This window comes from Trachemys scripta, chromosome 1 (assembly GCF_013100865.1).
Source record: "Trachemys scripta elegans isolate TJP31775 chromosome 1, CAS_Tse_1.0, whole genome shotgun sequence".
NCBI lineage: Eukaryota > Metazoa > Chordata > Testudines > Emydidae > Trachemys > Trachemys scripta.
The window spans coordinates 340,320,142-340,344,019 of record NC_048298.1 but is presented as its reverse complement, the minus strand read 5'-3'; the positions used below and the strand labels follow the sequence as shown (position 1 = coordinate 340,344,019).

Sequence of the window (23,878 nt, the reverse complement as noted above, 5' to 3'; positions counted from 1 at the left end):
CTGAAGAGGTAACTCTGTTAGGTGGGACCAATAGTAGGCTCTTATCCTGCAGCGGACCAGCCACTAGAAGGGAACGTGACACACACTTAGCCAGTGTCATATACAGGCTTGGTCAGCTGAGCACATTCAGAGGCCGGGCAGGAAGTTATGAAATGCAAGGGGCAGATTAAATGAAAGGTAGAACTGTCTGTGGAATGCAGACAGACAGATCCAGGATCGAATCAGGGACCTCCGGAGTTCAGTGCATGAGTCTCTACAGCATGAGCTAAAAGCCAACTTGCCGTTAGCTAAGGCTGTCGACCAGACTCATTTTGACTCTCGCTAAGTGGTGTCGGTGCCACTAGACGGGACAGCGCACCACACCCAGAAGGTGTGTGGGTTACAGCTGCACCAATGGCATGCAAAGCACTGCCGAGCACTCCAGAGCAGTAATGCAAACCACCAGGCAGCCCTTCAGCCAGCGGGCTGCTGTTCAAACCCCTACTGCACGAACTGTGGGTGGGCAAATGTTAAGCCCCTGAATTACTTTGCCTGAGCAGTGTAACTTACACATCTCATCAGACTTACACTGCCTTACACCTCGGCTTCTGAATTTGGCCCTCAAAGTTCAGTTATTTCCCCCTCTGTTTGTGGTCTTTACACGTTTGGTGTCTGAGACTGCAAGCTCTGTAGGGCGGGGTCCTTGTCTGCTATTTGTACTGTAAAGAGCCTTGCATTACGGTCATCATTTGTATTACAGCAGTGCCGAGAGGTGCCAATCAATGATCAGGCCACAAGCACAGTCCCTGCCTCAAAGGGCTCACCCTCTGGGACAAAGATAAGGCACGAGAGGCAGAAGAAACAGACAAAAAATGAGTCAAAAGGGGGTGGGTGGATGAATCGGTACCAGTAGAATTATCATGTTATGCACAGTAAATAGCAATCAGTCCCAATGCACCACTATGATGCAATCATCTTCTGCCACCTGCCAGGTAGACTTTTGGGTGCTAGAAAACAAATTCATAATAATAATAGCAGCTCTGGTTAGAGCAGGGAACTGTCAGGACTCCTGGGTTCTATTCTGCGCTCTAGTACTGATTTGCTCGGTGCACTTGGCAAGTCAATTATCTTCTCTGTACTTCAATTTCCCGATCTGTAAAATGCACTTATAAGAACATAAGAACGGCCGTACTGGGTCAGACCAAAGGTCCATCTAGCCCAGTATCCTGTCTACTGACAGTGGCCAATGGCAGGTGCCCCAGAGGGAGTGAACCTAACAGGCAATGATCAAGTGATCTCTCTCCTGCCGTCCATCTCCACCCTCTGACAAACAGAGGCTAGGGACACCAGTCCTTACCCACTTATTTGCATTGCCTTTATTACCTTATAGAGTGAAAATGTCTATATCAATGGCTCCTCAACTCAGATGTGGGTTGTGAGTCCTAATTCGATGATATTTGTAAATCACTTTGGGATCCTGTCACAGAGTGACAGGCTGGGGGCTCTGGGACCGCTCTGAAGGAAGTCAAACAGGACTCTGGTGCAGTGTCTCCCCTCAGGGCCCCTGTCACCAGGGCAAGAAGCCCGCTCCACTTTGGTACCTCCTGGATCTAATCTCGAAGCGTTCAGCCCCATGTCACCCCGTGAGCTTCCTACAGCAAGTCCACCTGAATGGGACACCTGGGGAAGCCTCACATGCCCCCAAAGGGGCCCTGCACACCGACTTTGCAGTCAGCAGTGACCCAGACAGCATTCTAAAACAGAAGGGTTAATGAGTCATTGGGAACACAGCATAGAACAGATCGTGTTAGCACAAAAAGCAGGAAGTTACAGCAAAGTCCATCTTGGAGGGGGAGTCCAGAGACCAGAGCCCTGAGTTCTGCCCCCAAGTCCCAAACCAGGAGAATGGCTCGCTTCCTGCAGCCCAGCCTCCATCACGCCCAGCTGCCCCGCCTCCATGCTTTGTATCTTTCCTGGGCAAACAGGTCACCTGGCTTCGGCTGGCTCCCTGCACAGGATGGGCTCTGGCTATCGGTTGCCAGGATACAGAGTGTCAGACATTGTCTGTGTCAAAGCAGCCAATCGGCAGTCACACCTGCCCTCTAGGCATCTCTGCAAGGATCACACACCCCTGTCCCACCACCTAGATACTTGAATAACACATGGGGGAAACTGAGGCACGCAGTATTCAAAGAAAACATTAAGAACATCCCCACTTTGTCACAGATCCCCAGAGGAAAGGTGCTATAGAAATCCAGAGTACTTCTACGTTATTGATGGCATATGATATTTTCTTTGTCTACAGGGAAGGGACTCTGGGTAAATTCAGACAGGAAGCCTCGTCACATCATGTCAGCTCTCAATCAAACCAGCTTTCATCCTGCCTCCTTCTTCCTGACTGGCATCCCAGGTATGGAGGATCTGCACGTCTGGCTCTCCATCCCATTCAGCCTGATGTACATCGTCACACTTTTCGGAAATTTTACCTTATTATTTGTCATCGTAACGGAGCGAAGCCTCCACGAGCCCATGTACCTTTTGCTGGCCATGCTGGCCGTCTCTGATCTAATATTGTCTTCCTCTACTGTGCCCAAAACTCTGAGCATATTCTGGGCACATTCCAAGGAAATCTCTTTTGATGCCTGCTTGACCCAGATGCTCGTTACACATATTAGTTTTATTGCAGAGTCAACAATCCTGCTGGCCATGGCGTATGATCGGTATATTGCCATATGTGATCCCTTGAGGTACACGACTGTGCTAACACATTCAGTGATAGCCAAAATAGGGCTGGCAGCTCTAGCTAGAAGCTTTTGCGTAATGTTCCCAACACTTTTTCTCCTTTGGAGGCTACCGTACTGTGGACACAACATTATGCCTCACACGTACTGTGAGCACATGGGTATAGCCCGGCTGGCCTGTGCCGACATAGCTGTCAACATCTGGTATGGTTTTACTACAACTCTTTTATCGCCAGGACTGGACGTTGTGCTCATTGTTGTGTCTTATGTTCTCATCCTCAGGGCTGTCTTTAGGCTCCCGTCCAAGGACGCCCGGCTCAAAGCTATTGGGACCTGCAGCTCCCACATCTGTGTCATATTCATGTTTTATGTGCCAGCGTTCTTCACCTTTTTCACACATCGGTTTGGCCACAATGTCCCTCACAACGTTCACATCCTACTGGCCAATCTCTATGTGCTCCTTCCACCCATGTTAAACCCCATCGTCTATGCAGTGAAAACTAAGCTAATTTGGGAAAAGGCGGTCCGCATGTTCTCCAAAGTAGGGCAGTGGTGCTGAATGCTGCGACTGGGAAGCTATCCCATTAGAAATAAACCAGATGGAAATTGTGGGCTCCAGTGAGGCCCTTCAGGAAATGGGAACTTTTTTTAGACCATTTTAGATGGTCTCTTCCTCATTTCAGGCTCCATGGTGTAGCGTTTGCTGATCAGAGGAATTGTGAGTCTCTCCTAAGACTAAAGCATGGCAGTTAGAAAACAAAGAGAAACAAAGGATCACAAATGTGAAGCTGGTAGGACCTAAGGACCAGAGCTTCAGCGTGTGTAAGCTGGCATTGCTCCATTAAAGTAAGAGGCACTATGGTGATAGGCACCAGCTGAAGATGTGGCCCTTACTGTATTTCTGAGACGTACATTTTTACCCAGGTTTTGCCTTGCTGAACTCTATGTTGGGTCATGTCTGGTTTTCAAAGCCTCTGTGATGCGCCGCGCGCCTTGCTGTGCTCTTCTAATCGCAAACAGCCTAGTCAGCAAACAGCGCCAGCGAGCTTTTAAACGTCCAAAGGCACATTCTGCCACCATTCTGCACTTGCTCAGCCTATAGTTGAACTGCTCCTTACTACTGTCCAGGCTTCATGAGCCATGGGAGCAAGGGGTAGGCTGGGGTAGGTGCGACAGCGTGGTGCTGCTGGCTGGGAGAGCAGCCTGAGGCAGAAGCCTCCAGCTGGCATGATATTCCAGGCAGGACTGAATCTCCATGAGACAAAACTTAAAGAAGAGAATGACCTGGAGTCACTCCCATGTCTGCCCAGGCGCTCCTGACCAACCTCACTGAGGTCGGCCAGGAGCACCCAGGAGACAACGGCTAGCAGTCATGCTGCTCTGTCTGCTGCCGCGAAGGCAAGGACCTGCTGCTGTGTAGCAATGCAGTACCGCGTCTGCCAGCAGCAACCAGGAGACGTACAGTGACGGTGAGCTGAGCGGGCTCCATGCTTGCTGTGGTATGTCGTCTGCACGGGTAACCCAGGAAAAAAACGTGAGAAACGATTTTTTGCCGTTGCTTTCACGGAGGGAGGGGGGCCTGATGACATGTACCCAAAACCACCTGCAACAATTTTTTTGCCCCATCAGGCATTGGGAGCTCAACCCAGAAATCCAATGGGCGGCAGAGACTGCGGGAACTGTGGGGTAGCTACCCACAGTGCAACGCACCGAAAGTCGACGCTAGCCTCGGTACTGTGGACGCACTCCTCCGACTTAATGCGCTTAGTGGGGACACACACAATCGACTGTATCAAATCAATTTCTAAAAAATCGACTTCTATGAAATCGACCTAATTTCATAGTGTAGACATACCCTTACTCTTGTATCTCAAAGATTTCAAAAATATTGGACTCTTTTTCCTAACTATAGACTTGGTCAGAGCCAGGACCGGCCTTAGGGAAAATGGCACCCTGGGCTCCCGCCCCCACATTGGCCCTGGGCCCCACTGCCTCCGCCCAGGGCTTAATTTGTAATTAAAGGCCCAGCACAAATTAAGCACTGCACAAGGTGCCTGCAGCAGAAGGTCCAGTGAGGAGGTTTGCGTCAGGCCGGGCTCTACAGCCAGCCAGCACGTCTCTGGGACATCCGGACTCCTGTGCAGCCTCTGGCAAAATAAAAAGCTACTGCCCTAAATAGAATCCCTGAGAGAGGGCGGCAGTGAATCCCCTCTGGGGTGCTGCAGCCGAGGTGTGATTTCACCTCCCTGTACCAGCACAAGGGGAATCGGGCACATGGTCTGAGGAAGATGAAAGACATGACTTCATCTATGTGAACTATGCACCTGACAAATAACCAGGATTTTCCATCAAGGGGCCTTTCAGCTGTCACTACACCCCTATTAAATCAGTTAATGGTGGTTTTGAGGGTGCAAGGAATGCAGGATTGGGCCCCACGTGTGGCTCCCCAAAATGGTCCCTTTTGACAATCCATTTACCACAGTCCAGAAGTCAGAAGGGCGTCTGTAAATCCTTATTTGGCGCTTTGAAGCACCTACCAGATAAACATTCCCATTGTACAGCCCTTTTTGTGTTCAGCTCTTAGCCGAATTCCACCGGAAGAATCTGAAGGGAGGTGTTAGCTCTTCCTATCCAAAATATTTTTCATTCTTTTCATTTTTAATTCAATGTTTATTGAAGACTTGGACAGGCTGTTCTCTAAGATAACTTCGGCACCCGAAAACTCTAGGTTTTTTGCAGATAACTTAGAAATTAGCTGTTGATTTTACTGTACACACACAAACCCACAAAAATATTTTCATCGATCATAATTGAAATTTACAGGGAGAGAAAGCAAGAAAAATGCTGCTTGAGAACTTGTTAGGCCATGTCTACACTAGTGAGCTTACCGCAGCACAGCTGTATGGATGCAGCTGTCCCCATGTATGATCGCTCGTGTAGTCACTCAATGCCGATGAGAGAGCTCTCCTAGCGACATAATTAAACCACCTCCAAAGAGCGGCGGTAGCTACATTGGTGGGAGAAGCTCTCCTGCCGATATAGTGCTGTCCACACTGGCGCGTCTGTCAGTGAAACGTATGTTGCATTGGGGTGTGGTTTTTTCATACCCGTGAGTAACATAAGTTGTACTGACAAAAGTGTAGACATAGTCTTAGAGTCAAAATCCAGTGATTTAGACTCTGAATTAGGCTTGTTACAAATGGACTAGTGAATGAATAGTTAACTCAACAAATCATTTCTTGTTTTAGGATATTTATTTTGTATTTCTTGACATAAGAAATTGACACCTTGTGGTTTTTTGGAGTTGTTGTAGTTCTGTTGGTCCCAGGATATGAGAGCCACAAGGAGAGGGAGGTGATATCTTTTATTGGACCAACTTCTGTTGGTGACTATCGAGCTCCACGGGGCTCTTCTCCAGGTCTGAGGGCCTATGAGTTCTGTGGAGCTCAAAAGCTTGTCTCTTTCACTCCCCAACCAACGTTGCCCCAAACAAAGATATTACCTCACCCACCTTGTCTCTCTGTGTATAAAAGCTTGAACTCTTTGAATCTCAACTTCTACTGTCATTAAAAAATTATCTGACCTCTCCACCATAATTTCCCACAACTGGTGAAAATTAAAATTTATAAAAATACCAAAGAGCTTAAAACCAAACAGTCGATATTACCCATCAAAGTTATAAGAAACTAAAAACTCAATTCTACGAAGCCTATTTATAAGCCACCGGAGCAACAGGGTGGAAGTATGTGTGTGTGGGGGGCGGAAGTCTATCCCCATTAGAGAGATCTCTCAGGTTAAGGGCCTGAAACTTGATGTCACACTCACACATTGAAGTCAGAGAAAGTCAGAGAAAGGAGTTTCCTTATTCTTGATGTGCAGCGCTTTGACCAACAGCCTAGCCAAGGCCTTGGCCCAGGAGTTTCGGTGTTCTGGGAAGTACAACTGTGGAAACAGCAACAGTTACAAACAGAAAGCCTGAGGGTGGGGATAGGTGATCAGGGATTGAAAGAAAGGGAGAGGGGTTTCAAGGAGGTCACAGCAGGCGGGCAGCACCTACTTAATGGTTAATCTGCCATTAAAATACCAGAGCCTCTGTGCTGGGAACACCCCTGGGACAGGGCACAGCATGCTACTCCCCTACCCACTGCGACCCCCATTCCTGTTCCTGTTGATAAGCAATAGGCCCAAAATGAATGACAGAATGAGAAAGAAAGGGGTAGTTTGTGTTAAGTTTGTAGCATTGGTGGCGTAATGCGGGGGTCGGGGTGGGAGGGAGTCATGGTCCGTTGGTCCGTCCACTATTCGCAATGGGCCCCCGGCCCATCCTCTTCCCCCCAAGGCCCTGCCCCCCTGGCCAGGCTGACAGCTGGAGCCTGGCCGGGGAGCCCGGGCAGCAGGGGGTGCTGCACCGTGGACCCTCCACCTGCCCACGGTGGGGGGAGGCAGAGAGCAGCCCCGGCCTGTGTCCCTACCCCTGGGCCCCCCCGCCCAGGGCAGGTGGAGGGTCTGCAGCTGCTAACAGCTGCCTGGCAGCATGGTTCTTACCATGGCCGGGCTGCGGCTCCGCGGCCCCATACCCCGACTGGAACCGGGTCAGGGTAAAAGCCGCACAGGCAGCTGTGGGGAGCCGCGAACCCTCCACCTGCCCTGGGTGGGAGGCCCACAGGCAGGGGGCTGCTCTCGGTCCCCCTACCATGGGCAGTTTGAAGGTCCATGGCTCCCGGCCCGCTCCGACTTAACCGGGCCTCGGGTGCAAGGGGCAGAGGTAGGGACACAGAGGGGCGGGGTTCCTGGCCCCCCCCACTTTGGGGAACGCTCCATCAGGGCTGGCTTGTAGTGACCCTTGAATTACCAGCGTTATCTTATTTAAGCATCAAAGGGGTAGCTGTGTTAGTCTAGATCTGTAAAAGCAGCAGAGTCCTGTGGCACCTTATAGACTAAGAGACGTATTGGAGCATGAGCTTTCGTGGGTGAATAAGGTTTAGGTTGACATAATAAAAAGAAAGAAAAACTGGTTAATTGGAACCAGGTGCAGTAAATAATTACGTATGTTTGTTTAAAAGGAAATTCTTAGTCCAGTAGTTAGGGAGAAATATGGCAAATGAGAGAAGAAAACCTTGAAAAGAGGGGCCTAGCCATTAGTCTTATGCTAACTGGGCCAAAGGGCAGGGTTCAGCCATGCTCAGCCCTTGCCCTGCTCCCTTCCCCACCCCTTCCCTGAGGCCACACCTCTGCCCCCCTTCTCCGAGGCTCCACCCCCTGCTCACTCCATCCCCCCTCCCTCCATTTCTCACTCTCCCCCACCCTCACTCACTTTCACCAGACTTGGATAGGTGGTTGGGGTGCAGGAGTGGTTGTGGGGTTTGGGCTCAGGGAAGGAGTTTGGGTGTGGGAGGGGGTACGGGGTGTGGACTCTGGAAGGGAGTTTGGGCAGGCTCTGGGCTGGGGCAGGAGTTTGGGGTGTGGGGTGTGGGGTGCCTGCTCTGAGATGGAGTTTGGGTGAGGGGTGCAGGCTCCAGCCTGGCGATGCTTAACTCAGGCAGCTCCAGAAAGGGACTGGCACATCCCTCTGGAATGCAGTTACCAGCCAATGGGAGCTGTGGGGTCGGCGCTGGAGGCAGGGCAGTGTGCAGAGACCCCACGCCCCCCGCTCCTGCCAGGGGCCACAGGGATGTGCCAGCCGCTTCTGGGAGCAGCGCAGAGCCAGGATCCCTGCTTCTCCCCTTCCCTCCTAGCACCTCCTTGATGCCAGGAAACAGCTGTTCCCCAGCATGAAGGAGGTGCTGGGAGGGAGGGGGAGGAGTTGATCAGAGGTCCCACAGACCCCCTGGAATACCCTCGGGGAGCCCTAGGGGTCCGCGGACCCCAGTTTGAGAAATGCTGCTATAATGTATAAAGAGCAAATTTTTGTATTGGTTCCTTTGTCAGAGGTTTTCCCTACCCCTTTGGAGTCATGACATGATGGGAAGGTATTTCCCAAGCCTGATCCTGTGGTGAATATTTAGCTAATGCATATCACTGTATGGTTGCTAGGATATAACACATAAGTGTGTATCTGCTTGTAATTGTATTTGGGATGTAATCAACACCAAGTTCCATTTAGACTAATAAAGGAATTCTTGTGTGGAAACTTAGTTGTGCTAAACCTTAATAAACTTATTAGGGAACTCCTTTCCAGTATCTGGCCTTTCTGGTCACATTGGGGAGGTACTGGAACCACTTTGGTGAAGTCTTGAAGGAATGGGGGGAATGGCCGACTGACAAGATGGAGGCTGACACCTCGGTGAGAGTATGCATACAACGGACAGACTTGGTAGGAATAGGGGAGGAAAAAGATGGTGCTGTGGATGGCACATCTGGCCAGGTCAGTGGGCCTGCAATAATCACAGACCTCAACAGTGTCCAGAATGCATTCAACCAGGGAGTGACTACGCTGGCCCACAACACAATTTTGTTCAGGAACGAGTGGCAGACCAGATGATCAGTCATGCCTAAGGTTAAGATTTTGTCACGGATATTTTCAGTAAAAGTCACAGACAGGTCGTGGGCAATAAACAAAAATTCACGGAAGCCTGTAACCTGTCTGTTACCTTTACTAAAAATAATGGGGGGAGGGTTTAAGGTGAATGACTGAAGCCTGAGCAGGAGGATGAGAGCCCAAGCGGGGGTCCAGCACATATCACCGCTGCGGGAGCTGAGAGCTCTGTGTCCCCTGCTGCAGCCCCAACAGCTCGGAGCTCCGGGTCCCCCGACTACCTGCAGCAACTCAGAGCTCCAGGTTCCCCCACTGCCCACAGTAGCTCAGAGCTCCAGATCCCCCTGCCGCCCGTGGCACCTTGGAGCACCAGGTTCCCCTGCTGCTCACAGTTCCTAAGAGCTGTGGGGTCCCCAGCCACCCATCACAGCTGACAGCTCCGAGGCCCTGTTGGTTGACAGCTGTGGCTCTGGCACCCTGGGGCTGAAGCAGAAAATGTCACAGAGGTCTCTGAAAGTCACAGAATCCATGACTTCAGTGACATAATGTTATCCTTAGCCACGCCTATGAACAACTCACTTTTGTGACTGGGGAAGTGGTGGAACCCCCGCGACTGAGGCAGTGGCCACACTTTGAGCCCAAGGGTGAACAATTCCACCGTCTGGAGAAAGTCAGCAACTGTTGTGCCTCCTGCCCAGAGTGTCAGCTGGCTGCTGTTAAGTGCTGAAGGTTGGCATCTCGTTGTCTCGGTAACACTGTTCAGGCTGCTCAGTGCCTCTGTCCTTGGAGCTCCAGTGTTATCAGTATTAGCAGACAAGGCAGCCTGCTCATTCAGCAGACCTCAATGTTACTCGTAAAGAAAGACCACAGGCACGGTTCAGTGACAAAGGCACTCGGCCAGGTTTATTGCCCTCAAGGCACAGTCCTAGCTCAGTGGTCACAAGTATATTAACACATGAGTGCCCAGTGGCAAGGAGTGGCTCAGTCAGCAGCAGGAGTCTCTGCTGTCCCCTAGGCCGCACAAAGGGTTAAGGTGAGGTACCCCAAAATGTATAAACTGAGATAAACAACTGGGATAAACCACTTACGTACCACCTTCTGTGTTTCGTGACACCTGTTTGTTACATAGAATCATAGAATCATAGAATATCAGGGTTGGTAGGGACCTCAAGAGGTCATCTAGTCCAACCCCCTGCTCAAAGCAGGACCAATTCCCAACTAAATCATCCCAGCCAGGGCTTTGTCAAGCCGGGCCTTAAAAACCTCCAAGGAAGGAGACTCCACCACCTCCCTAGGTAACCCATTCCAGTCCTTCACCACCCTCATAGTGAAATAGTGTTTCCTAATATCCAACCTGGACCTCCCCACTGCAACTTGAGACCATTGCTCCTTGTTCTGTCGTCTGCCACCACTGAGAACAGCCGAGCTCCATCCTCTTTGGAACCCCCCTTCAGGTAGTTGAAGGCTGCTATCAAATCCCCCCTCATTCTTCTCTTCTGGAGACTAAACAATCCCAGTTCCCTCAGCCTCTCCTCATAAGTCATGTGCTCCAGACCCCTAATCATTTTTGTTGCCCTCCGCTGGACTCTTTCCAATTTTTCCACATCCTTCTTGTAGTGTGGGGCCCAAAACTGGACACAGTATTCCAGATGAGGCCTCACCAATGTCGAATAAAGGGGAACGATCACGTTCCTCAATCTGCTGGCAATGCCCCTACTTATACAGCCCAAAATGCCGTTAGCCTTCTTGGCAACAAGAGAACACTGTTGACTCATATCCAGCTTCTCGTCCACTGTGACCCCTAGGTCCTTTTCTGCAGAACTGCTACCTAGCCATTCGGTCCCTAGTCTGTAGCAGTGCATGGGATTCTTCCATCCTAAGTGCAGGACTCTGCACTTGACCTTGTTGAACTTCATCAGGTTTTTTTTGGCCCAATCCTCTAATTTGTCTAGGTCCCTCTGTATCCGATCCCTACCCTCTAGTGTATCTACCACGCCTCCTAGTTTAGTGTCATCTGCAAACTTGCTGAGAGTGCCGTCCACACCATCCTCCAGATCATTAATAAAGATATTAAACAAAACTGGCCCCAGGACCGACCCTTGGGGCACTCCACTTGAAACCGTCTGCCAACTAGACATGGAGTCATTGATCACTACCCGTTGAGCCCGACGATCTAGCCAGCTTTCTCTCCACCTTACAGTCCATTCATCCAGCCTATACTTCTTTAACTTGGCGGCAAGAATACTGTGGGAGAGCGTATCAAAAGCTTTGCTAAAGTCAAGGAATAACACATCCACTGCTTTCCCCTCATCCACAGAGCCAGTTATCTCATCATAGAAGGCAATTACCTTCTCTTGTTCCTGATATCTTAGACAAAATACCCCTATTCATTATTTTGTCAAAGCATCTTATCTTGTGCTAGACTGGGATGTATCTGCAGTAGCTGGAATAGATTTAGGTAAATATTTAGGGCCTAGTACACTAGCAACAACTTTGCCAAGTCCATGTACTGGACAGTGAACTTGTGAGCATCTGCTTTAATACATGGCCTGACTCTGGTTCACAGCCTCTTGTTTAGGCCTCAGATCTTGCACCAGGCCCAGTGCTCCAGACTCTCTGTCTCTATTATACTGGCCAGTCCTAGGGGAATACCTAAAGCCCCTCTCATCCTGCTCCCCCATGTTAATAACCTATTTGAAAGGATAGGCATGGACTTTGTGGGGCCCCTAGAGAAAAGCACTATGAGTATCAACATGTCCTCATTATCCTTGCCTATGCACGGCATACTCCAAAGCCATCCCCTTGTGCTCCACCAATGCACCTGTAGCCCAAAGTCCAGAGTGCTTCAACAGCAGCCCTGGGACCTACCAATTGTTGACTACAAATTGTGGCATGTTGGGAGAACGTCCTGGTTCCTGCCAGGATGTACCCTCTGCCCCCGCAGCAGCAGGTCTCAGCACTGACTGAGCTGGGAGCAGGTAGCAGGCAAGCAGAGAGGAGGCTGCTGGACTCTAATCCTGTTCTATGTTCTTTACAGAAGAAAGTCTTGTTCCTGGTGGTTTGTCTGAGTGGGTCTGGCCTCAGGTGAACACACACTGACACAACGCAGAGCACACAAAGGAGCCTCAGGCCCAGTTTACCAACATTGTGTAAAAAGTCGCAAGGCAGGCTTCCCCTAGCTTGAAAACCTCATACTAAGCCAGTGAACAGGAAAGGGGGGGGGGGCACTACTCACCTACCATCACAAATTAGCTTATGAAATTCTTCTCCCAGGTGGTAATACAGCAAGAAATCCTTACTGATCAAGGACCTATCTTCACCTTACAACCAATGAAAGAACTGTGTGATCTACTGAGGGTAACAGCATTAGGAATGTCAATCTACCATCCCCAAATTGATGGGTTGGTAGAGTGATTTCAAAGAACTTTGATGGCGACGTTAAAGAAGTTTGTAGCCTCGGATCCCAAATACTGGAACCAACTCTTCTTTCACCTCCTTTTTGCTATCGGACAGGTGCCTCAAGCCTACAAGTTTTCTCCCTTTGAACTGCTTATGGGAAGCAACCTTGAGGCTTTCCAGGCCTGCTTGGAGAAACATGGAAGAGCAAAGACCCCAGTGATGAAAATAGTCCAATACATTCTTCAATTAAGAAATCACCTCAAAAATGTTTGGGTGTTTGCTCTGAAAATTTTGCTAAACGCACAACAGGTACAAGAGAAGGCCTATAACAAAAGGTCCAGCTGTGAGTGTTCAAACTGGGTGATTGTGTGTTACTGTTACTATCAAGCTTGTTGTTCAAATTCCTGGTTCAATGGCAGAGACCATTTGAGGTAGTGAGCCATGTGGGCCCCATTGACTATGAGGTCCAGCATCCAGAGAAGAAAAAGGAAACACAGATAAGAATGGCCGTTCTGGGTCAGACCAATGGTTCATCTAGTCCAGTATCCTGTCTTCTGACAAGGGACAATGCCAGGTGCTTTAGAGGGAAAGAACAGAACAGGGCAATTATCAAGGGTTCCCTCTCCTGTCGTCCAGTCCCAGCATCTGGCAGTCAGAGGCTAGGGACATTCAGAGCATGAGATTGCATCCCTGAACATCTGGATAATAGCCATTGATGGACCTATCTTCCATGAACTTATCTAGTTCTTTTTTGGACCCCATTATATTTTGGCCTTCACAAAGTCCCCTGGCAATGAGTTCCACAGACTGACTGTGTGTTGTGTAAAGAAATACTTCTTTTTGTTTGTTTTAAACCTGCTGCCTATTAATTTCATTTGGTGCCCCCTAGTACTTGTGTTATGTGAAGGAGTAAAAAACACTTCTGTATTCATTTTCTCCACACCATTCATGAGTTTATAGATCTCTATCATATCCCCTCGTAGTTGTCTCTTTTCCAATCTGAAAACTCCCAGTCTTTTTCATCTCTCCTCATATGGAAGCTATTCCATACCCTAAATCATTGTTGTTGCCCTTTTCTGTACCTTTTCCATTTCTAATATATCTTTTTTGAGAACGGCAACCAGAACTGCATGCAGTATTCATGGTGTGGGATTTATACAATGGCATTATTATATTTAGTGTCTTATTATCAATCCCTTTCCTAATGGTTCCTAATATTTTACCTTTTTTGACGGCCGCTGCACATTAAGCTGATGTTTTCAGAGAACTACCCACGATGACACCAAGATCTCTTTCTTGAGTGGTATCAGCTAATTTAGATCTCATCATTTTGTATGTATAGTTGGGATTATATTCTCCAATGTGCTTCACTGCTATCATTTGAATCTTTTAAAAGCCTAGGAGGGGCTACTCATAACCTTGTACCCTCTGTAGCCCAAATTAGGCCCCCAGGCACCTGTGAGGCAAGCATGGGGGAGGGACTGTAGACCGAACAAAAGATCCAGGTATAGCAGTTGTTTGATTCCTTTACCACCGTGTTTTCACCCCCACCAGGGCACATCTACCTAAAATACCACCATACTGGGCAACCATACCTACCAGGGCAACAGATCAGGGAAACTCTGTGGCTGATCCCTCGTAAAATGTGGGATACCATGTGAGATGAACTCCAGGTCATTTTGGCCCTGGGAGTAGTGAAGGAATCACACAGTAAGTAGAGAAGTCCCATTGTACTAGTGCTGATGCAGGGCACCTCAACCCGTTTCTGCATCGATTTTTGAAAGATCAACGCAGTATTGAAATTTGATGCTTACCCAATGCAGAGAGTAGATGAACTATTAGAATGGTTGGAAGCTACCATATATATATCCAACTCTGGACACTGGGCACCTAACTCACATCTGTGCCTCTGAACGTCTTCCTATTGTAATTACAGCCTGTGCAGTGACTCTAGCAGTCCCGAGGCTTCAGGGCACATGCTGATCACTGACAGGGCTATGGAAGCTGGTCCTGCCCATCACACGATGGGGGGGGGGGTTATGACTGAGCAGGGGCAATCAGTGCTGCCCTCTGTCAGAGAGAGGCTATCAGATGGGAGGGGCTATTACTCTGTGTTTGAAACAAGGATATGCGAGAGCTTTTCCATTGCATGTTGCTTTATCAGGGATTCAGCGCAGGGCTCGTCAGCTGGGAGGGGAGGAGAAGATGCTCAGATTCTATGACAATGGGCAGCAGCAGGGAAATGCTGATATAAGGGAATACATCTAAAACTTGGCTCTTCCTTTTCTCTCCAGGGTTTCAGTAGTGCCGGACCACCCTATCAAATCTGTGAGACTCAGTTTGCCCTGACAATCTGAGTCCCTATTATCAGGGAATCATTTCCTCACTCTGGGGGGAGACTCGTAGGCTGAAGTTCTCCAGCGTCTATTTTCTGCTCCCCCCACTGCTCACGGAGCCCAGGGAATTGTCTGGGAGTCCTGGCTAAACTAGGAGTCCGCAGGGACTGTACAGGGGAATCATAAAGGTCGCTGTCCAGCACGCCGAGTGTCAGACATGTGAGATTCATACGCTGCTTCTCACGGCTCTGCCTTCCTGTCGCAGTAAGGAGATTTCCTCTCTCTGCGGAGTGGGATTTAGGTGAGTTGCCTGTTTCTGCAATAAAGTTACTGCTAAGGGCTCAGGAAGGGTTCCAGAGTTCAAATAAGAATCATCTGGGCAGGAATTCACCAGCATGGCAACTTAAACTGTTCAGTATTGTCAGAAACACCAAGGGATTTACCTGGTAAAATTGGAACAAAACAATTATTGTAAATAGTTTAGACAAATATTTGTTTTTAGGATCAGTTCCTTGTCTCTTACAGTGTCCTTCTATCTGTTTCAGTAGCTTCCTTTTTTGGGGCTGTGTGGATTTTCCTCTGGTTTGCTCAAGTTTTCCAAATTTCACTGTCCTGTTAAGAAGTTCAGGCAAAGCCTCTGCAGTGTGTATCTGTGTTAAGAGATGGTTCTCAATGAGAGAGGGTCACACACTAGCCAGATTTTACTTTCACTTTCTGACTTCAGTGGGTCACTCCAGATTGACACTGGCCACCCTGAGAGTAAAATCAGAGCCCCCTGTGTTTTGGAATCTCCATCTCTCATGCTCGGTCTCAGAACATCACCTAAACTGGGGGTTTCCTTCCTTCACACTCTTTCAGCACCATGACAGAATAGCACTTTCTGCAGCAGGACCGGAAACCGTGATTTTCACTGCTGGCAGCTGAAAGTTAAACACTAAGAGTGAAATCTTGGTCCCATTGAGTTCAATGGCAAAATTCCCAACTTGGCCAGGACTTCACCCTCAATCCACTTGTAGGGAGTTAAAAAAATGGTCTGGTTTACACCGGCCACAAGCCTCCAGTGACTTCAACTGGAGTCATCCAGTGGCGTCTAAGGATGGGTGAGCTTGTTTGGACCAAAGAGGAACTGACAGGAGAGTTGCTCATATTTCAAACTCACAGGCTTAGAGGTTCAAAACAATTAAGATAACAATTACTTGGCAGGGGGGAGAGGGGTCTGCTTTCTTTGTGCCCCTGCATCTCTGGTTTTCGAGAGGACAAGAAGCACCAAAAAGCAGGGAAAAAAAAAACATGTTTGTGGCTTAGAGGAAACCAGGCAGTGTTGGAAATCTCACTAGGGGAAGTCCAGGAATAAAGTGAATGTGTCTTTGTGTGGGGGTGAGGGGGGATGTGCAGTATCCAGATCACAGTGGCATGGAGTCCTGAAATCGGGTGATATAGGAAATGGACATCCTGCCTAATGCACAGACCAAAGATGTGTAACGAGGCCACCTGGGGCGGGGGTGGGAAGTGGGCGGGAGGGTGTGTGCGTGTCTCAGACTGTAATGTAATGAAGACCACACAGCAACAGACTGTCTCTGACAACATCCCCCATTCAGACCATCTCTCCTCCCATGAGCAGCCCCACTACAGCTTCATGGTAACATCAGCAATTGCCAACACAGAAAAGCAGCCTCAGGAAGGGGTGTCTAGGTTTCTAATGGGCTGCAATACATTAAATATTTGTGTCATTTTGGGGAAAAGTTACGCACGCTGGCTCCTTTTAGTCTCCACGTCCTCTCTCCTTCCTGCTGGGTCTGTCCCTCTCTCCTTCCCTGCACAGCCTGAGCTGCTCCTGGTGTTCCCCTTATCCACAGAGACAGTTCAGGCTGATCTCCCCCATTTCCCCAGTGCAGGCAGACACTGAGTTTAACATAGCCTGTGGAGGTATTTCTGTGAGGTGTTGCTGTGGGGTCTGGCACCAGGATTTGGTCCTCAGTGAGGGGTATCACGGTGTGGCAGGACTGGAAGTTGTAAGGGTGGGGGACATACATGGACAGGTGGGCAGCACTTGGGGTTGTGGGACAGGCAGGGGGATGTACACAGACAGGCGGGTAGCACTGAAGGTTAGTGGGCTGGAGAGAGGGGTGTACATGTACAGGTGGGCAGTGCTGGGGGTTGTGGGGAAAGATGGGGTGTATACGGACAGGCGGGCAGTGCTAGTGGTTGTGGTGGCATAAAGCGGCATGTACACGGACAGGCAGGCAGCGCTGCTGAAATTGAGTTTTTCTTTGTGATTGTTGGTCCAAGGCCAGTGCTGGGACCTTTCCTGGCCCCAAGTGCGTTTGGGGCAGCTCAGGGTCTCCGCCCTGGAAAGCCGCAGAACTGCAGCCTGGGTGTTTCCAATTGTTGTTGAATGCTAATTACATAACTTCAGGCATTCACTGGTGGAAAGTACCATTGATCTTTGCTCCTCATCTGGTCCTATCTCCCATCATATTCTGACCCCCTGTCCGTACTCTCCTTCCCTATCCCAGGCTGCCCAGATTCCAACAGAATACTGGTCACCAGAGTCTTCTCCATGCTCCCCAGTCACCCCTGGCTCCGACAACCGCCAAGCTGCCCCATGCTCCCCACAGCTCATCCTCTGAAGAGGTTGAGGTGTCTCCCGTCACACCTGCTCCCTTGGTGAGGGGGAGATCAGTGACTGTGTCTCACCTGTGAGAAATGTCACAGAGGGAGGCAAATGCCAGGACACCTGTGCTGCTGTTCTTGTTACACCCAAACACACTGTGTGCAGCTTCAAGGATTGCTACACAGGAATAACTAGCAAGCTGAGAAGTTTGCACATTGTATAATGAGAGCGGGCAACTCTGGGACATGTGAGGGCCTAGGTGAATACAGCTGCCATGTGCACTAGCCATTCAAGGTGACACTTGTACGTTCATTCCTCAGTGCAAAGATTTCTTGGGGTCAAGTCATTATTTTTCTCACCTAAAACGTTCATCCATGCAGTGCCTCATGGCATCTCTCAGCCTCGTGAAATACACACCTAGTGTAACATTTCCAAGGTGCCACAGTCAAATAAGAATTTCTCCCCATAGGGCTAAATTCAACATGGTCATGAATAGAAAAAATGCCTTCAGTAAGCTCGGGCACTCCTGGGGACATGTTCATAGATTCAAAGGCCAGAAGGTACCACTGTGATTATCTAGTGTCGGAGAAAACAGAAAAACTTTTCTCTGCTTCCACAACAGTTTGTATAACACAGGCCTGAGAATTTCTCCAAAATTATTTATAGAACAGAACTTTTAGAGAAACATCCAACCTTGATATAAAAATTCTCAGTGATGAAGAATCTTTCAAGACCCTTGGTAAATTGTTCCGATGTTTAATTACTTTCACCATTTAAATAATATATGGACCCGGAGAGGGAGGAACCTGTATCCCTAAATACCAAAACCCTTGTGCCCCTAGTGTCCATTCTGTTGAGCACAAAGTCATAGCCGAGCAGGATAATGTCTGTTTCCATGAGGGATACCTGGGTCTTTTCCAATATAGGAATTGCATCGTGGATCAGACCTATGCTCCTTCTAGTCCAGTGTCCTCTCTCTGACAGTCCTAGGTGCTGCAGTAGGTGTAAGAAACGCAGCAGTGGGTGGATGGAGGGGGGGTGACCTGACCATCATGAGTGTGTCACCCTAAAGCCTAACAGCTAGAGATTGTTCTGTGCCCTGAAAAACATGGGTGTATAGGCTTTCAAAAATATTTATTTAGCTGTAAGTATTATAACTGGATAGTCTCACTATCAATGTAAATGTCCAAACCTTACTGATTCTTGCTTAGTTCATGGCCTCAATTATCTCTTGTGGTAATGAGTTCTTCAGTCTAATTAGGCACTGAGTGAAGAAAATATTCTTTTTTTAATCTGTTTTGAATTTACGACATTTCAGTTTAATTGAATGTCCTCTTGATCTTGTGTTATGAGACAAGCAGAATACATTCCAGATGTACTCTCTACAAGTAATTTATAGACTGTTCTCATACCAGCTCCTATTCCTCCCTTTTGTAAGGTAACAATCCCTGTCTCCATATGAGAATTTTCCCAGGCCCTTGATCATTCCCTGAACTCCTCTAGTTCTGCAATGTCCTGTGTGAGAAGGGTGCCCAGTACTACACAGAGGAGTCCAGAGAAGGGTAAAGCATTGATGACAGATCTCATGGCATTGCATTTTCTGTGATTCCCCATACAACACCTTCTGGTTCCGAATGTTTTGCTTAGTTTCTGCTTGCACTGTGAGTAGGGTTTCATAGAGCTCTGGACCATGACGCCCAGGTCTGTGTCCGGAGTTCATACAGTTAAATTAGAACCTTGTAATGTGTTTGAGAAGTTCAGGTTTTTCCCTCCAATCGGCATACACATTGCAGTTATTCACATTAAAGTTCATATGCCATCATGCTGCCCATTCACCTGGCTTGGTTAGTTCCCTCAGAGGACTTCTCTGGACTTGACTATCACCTACATAATCTGGCGCCATCTGTAAGTGTTGCCAATTGCTGCTCAGCCCCTTTCTAGATTGTTAATAGCTATAAAATATTTACTGTACTATTTGTTATAAAATGTGTAACCCCTGTTGCTGTGTTTTTCTCCCTTCACAAAAAGAAGAACAGGAGTACTTGTGGCACCTTAGAGACTAACAAATTTATTAGAGCATAAGCTTTCGTGGACTACAGCCCACTTCTTCGGATGCATATAGAATGGAACATATATTGAGGAGATATATATACACACATACAGAGAGCATAAACAGGTGGGAGTTGTCTTACCAACTCTGAGAGGCCAATTAATTAAGAGAAAAAAAAAAAACTTTTGAAGTGATAATCAAGCTAGCCCAGTACAGACAGTTTGATAAGAAGTGTGAGAATACTTACAAGGGGAGATAGAGTCAATGTCTGTAATGGCTCAGCCATTCCCAATCCTTATTCAAACCGGAGTTGATTGTGTCTAGTTTGCATATCAATTCTAGCTCTGCAGTCTCTCTTTGGAGTCTGTTTTTGAAGTTTTTCTGTTGTAATATAGCCACCCGCAGGTCTGTCACTGAATGACCAGACAGGTTAAAGTGTTCTCCCACTGGTTTTTGAGTATTTTGATTCCTGATGTCAGATTTGTGTCCATTAATTCTTTTGCGTAGAGACTGTCCGGTTTGGCCAATGTACATGGCAGAGGGGCATTGCTGGCACATGATGGCATATATCACATTGGTAGATGTGCAGGTGAACGAGCCCCTGATGGTATGGCTGATGTGATTAGGTCCTATGATGATGTCACTTGAATAGATATGTGGACAGAGTTGGCATCGGGGTTTGTTACAAGGATAGGTTCCTGGGTTAGTGGTTTTGTTCAGTGATGTGTGGTTGCTGGTGAGTATTTGCTTTAGGTTGGGGGGTTGTCTGTAAGCGAGGACAGGTCTGTCTCCCAAGATCTGTGAGAGTAAAGGATCATCTTTGAGGATAGGTTGTAGATCTCTGATGATGCGCTGGAGAGGTTTTAGTTGGGGGCTGAAGGTGACAGCTAGTGGTGTTCTGTTATTTTCTTTGTTGGGCCTGTCTTGTAGGAGGTGACTTCTGGGTACTCGTTTGGCTCTGTCAATCTGTTTTTTCACTTCAGCAGGTGGGTATTGTAGTTTTAAGAATGCTTGATAGAGATCTTGTAGATGCTTGTCTCTATCCGAGGGATTGGAGCAAATGCGATTATATCTTAGAGCTTGGCTGTAGACAATGGATCGTGTGGTGTGTCCTGGATGGAAGCTGGAGGCATGTAGGTAAGTGTAGCGGTCAGTAGGTTTCCGGTATAGGGTGGTATTGATGTGACCATCGCTTATTAGCACAGTAGTGTCCAGGAAATGGACCGCTTGTGTGGATTGATCTAGGCTGAGGTTGATGGTGGGATGGAAATTATTGAAATCATGGTGAAATTCCTCAAGGGCTTCTTTTCCATGGGTCCAGATGATGAAGATGTCATCAATGTAGCGCAAGTAGAGTAGGGGCGTTAGGGGACGAGAGCTAAGGAAGCGTTGTTCTAAGTCAGCCATAAAAATGTTGGCATATTGTGGGGCCATGCGGGTACCCATAGCAGTGCCGCTGACTTGAAGGTATATATTGTCCCCAAATGTGAAATAGTTGTGGGTGAGGACAAAATCACAAAGTTCAGCCACCAGGTTAGCTGTGACATTATCAGGGACTGCAGAGCTAGAATTGATATGCAAACTAGACACAATCAACTCCGGTTTGAATAAGGACTGGGAATGGCTGAGTCATTACAGACATTGACTCTATCTCCCCTTGTAAGTACTCTCACACCTATTATCAAACTGTCTGTACTGGCCTAGCTTGATTATCACTTCAAAAGTTTTTTTTTTTTTTTCTCTTAATTAATTGGCCTCTCAGAGTTGGTAAGACAACTCCCACCTGTTTATGCTCTCTGTATGTGTGTATATATATCTCCTCAATATATGTTCCATTCTATATGCATCCGAAGAAGTGGGCTGTAGTCCACGAAAGCTTATGCTCTAATAAATTTGTTAGTCTCTAAGGTGCCACAAGTACTCCTGTTCTTCTTTTTGCGGATACAGACTTACACGGCTGTAACTCTGAAATCTCCCTTCACAGGCACCTTGAGCATTTCTGAGCCTGATCGACGCATCAACCACCTCATGGCATCTTTCAACTTCACCCCATCTGACCCTTCAGCATTTACCCTAATGGGCATCCCTGGCCTGGAAGATGTGCATATGTGGATTTCCATCCCTTTCTCTACATTCTACATTATCGGCCTTTTGGGAAATTTCATGATTCTGTTTGTTGTAGGCAAAGAGCAGACCCTGCACAAGCCAATATACCTGCTGCTCTGCATGCTGGCGCTCACAGATATCGGCATATCTACCTCTGTCGTGCCAAAGGCACTGTGTATATTTTGGTTCAATTTGAAAGGAATTACTATGGGTAGCTGCCTCACCCAGACATTCTTCCTTCATGCAGTTTCTGTGATGCACTCAGCCGTCCTCGTGACAATGGCCTTCGATCGCTACGTTGCCATATGTAGCCCTCTGAGATACGCCACCATCCTCACCAATGCACGAATAGCTAAGCTAGGGCTAGTGGGTTTGATAAGAGCTGTTCTCTTCATTCTGCCCCTGCCCCTGCTCCTGAGCAGGCATCCATTCTGTAACAACCGCATTATCCCCCACACGTACTGCGAGCACATGGCTGTGGCGAAGGTGTCGTGTGGGGACATCACAGTCAACAGGACATACGGCTTGGTGATGGCATTTGTTGTCATCGGGTTAGATCTGATGCTTGTTGCCCTGTCCTATGGTCTGATCATCAGGGCCGTCCTCAGAATCTCCTCCAAGAAGGTTCACCCGAAAGCCCTCAACACCTGCACAACCCACATATGTGTGATGCTGACATCTTGTATTCTTTTCCTCTTCTCCACTCTGACACACCGGTTTGGTCAGGGCATCGCTCCCCATGTTCACATCATCTTGACCGACCTCTTCTTCCTCATCCCTCCCATGATCAACCCTATCATTTATGGGGTCAAAACCAAAGAGCTTCGTGAGAAAGTGGGCAAATATACCTGCAAATGTGATCACCGGGGGCCACTGACTTTAATCCTATGTGACAAAATGGGGAAAGGATGCCGCCTCATTAATCAAGTGTGCTCTGTCCCAGTTTGTCTGAGCTGAGAATTGTGGAAGTTCACAGTCTGAGAAGTTCCTTACATCTAATGGCTTATCACTTCATCACCAAACAGTGCTCTCTCCTGTAGAGGGCTTTCCCTTCACCCATCCCCTGGTTCTTGTCACTCAGACAGAAAGCAGAAGACCAGAAGTCCAAAGCGCAGGCAATGTGATGTTTATTGGGGTTAGTTCCAAGGGAGCATATCCATAGCTCTACACGCTGGTAGAGTCCATTACCCAGAGTTTTGTTCGTAGCTCTGATGCCACAGAGCCTTTACCCCGTGTCCCCCTTCCCAGCTCTGACACCGCAGAGCCTTGCCTGTGTCCCCATTCCCCATTCCCATTTTTCCACCTCCTCCTCCTTTGCAGGCCCAAATATACCTGCCATGCACACCCCTAATCCCATCCCTTACAACTTATGGTCATGTTCTGTTTTGGAGGGTCATGAATTTGGGGTCTTCATCCAACTCCTTTTGTACCCCCTTGGAGGGGTAAGGAGGGAGGTTGAGTTCTGGCCAAGGCCAGTCTTTTCTTTGGCTTTTAGTGTTTTTTATGCCTCCCCCCTCAATCTCCCTTGCCCTTCCTGACGGGTTGTTTGACCTTGGCTTGAGAAAGGAGCCAGGCAGCCTTTCAGTGTATGTTCAGATATTACACTCCCACCAGACCCTGTAACATTTTTAGTTCTATCTCTTATCTCTTCCCATTATACTAACAAACCCATCTGGCCAGGCAGAAGCAACACACACAGTGTCTTTGTCCTTTGTTCACACATATTAGTGTAAGATATAAGAGTATCAAAGCGTCAAACCCAAAGTTCTATCTCTGGCTGACAAGCAAGCCTATATAGCAATATCTCCGATGCTGAGTTCCCTCTCTCTGACCCTGACCTCTTTCATTGTCACCCGTCAGCCCCCAGCCCCACACATCCTGTCACCTCAGCCTTTTCATAACTCCTAGACAACCAGAAAGTACTGGAGCTTTCTGATGCAAAGTGGCTTTCCATTAGTCCTGTGAAAACAGGGTTCTTGATCAGTTTGGTGAACAGGAACTACACTTTCAGATAGCCAAAGAGAAAAGAAAGAAACTCTACAATGATGAACTTATTTATCAGATATACAGTGATCCAGTAAGCAAAATGTATCTGTTTTTTTTTTTTTTTTTTTTACATCCAATCCTTCAGGAAACCTGGAGGATAAACCAAATAAAGCCTAACAGTAACAAAATCAT

At 48.1% G+C, this 23,878-nt stretch overlaps 2 protein-coding genes across 2 annotated transcripts in view; both read left to right on the top strand.

Moving 5' to 3' along the window:
- The window catches only part of LOC117884602 (putative olfactory receptor 52P1), a 65,763-nt gene extending 43,106 nt beyond the window's left edge, over positions 1-22,657 (top strand). Inside the window, exon 2 of the mRNA XM_034785099.1 lies at positions 21,579-22,657. Coding sequence (XP_034640990.1) covers positions 21,623-22,657 — 1,035 coding nt within the window. The 5' untranslated portion in view covers positions 21,579-21,622. The remainder of the gene's footprint in view (positions 1-21,578) is intronic.
- Positions 2,326-3,279, top strand: LOC117884651 (olfactory receptor 52B2-like). Its single transcript, XM_034785234.1, has one exon. It carries the CDS (start codon positions 2,329-2,331, stop codon positions 3,277-3,279), a length of 951 nt encoding a protein of 316 aa, XP_034641125.1. The 5' UTR covers positions 2,326-2,328.
- Positions 22,658-23,878: the final 1,221 nt, after the last annotated feature.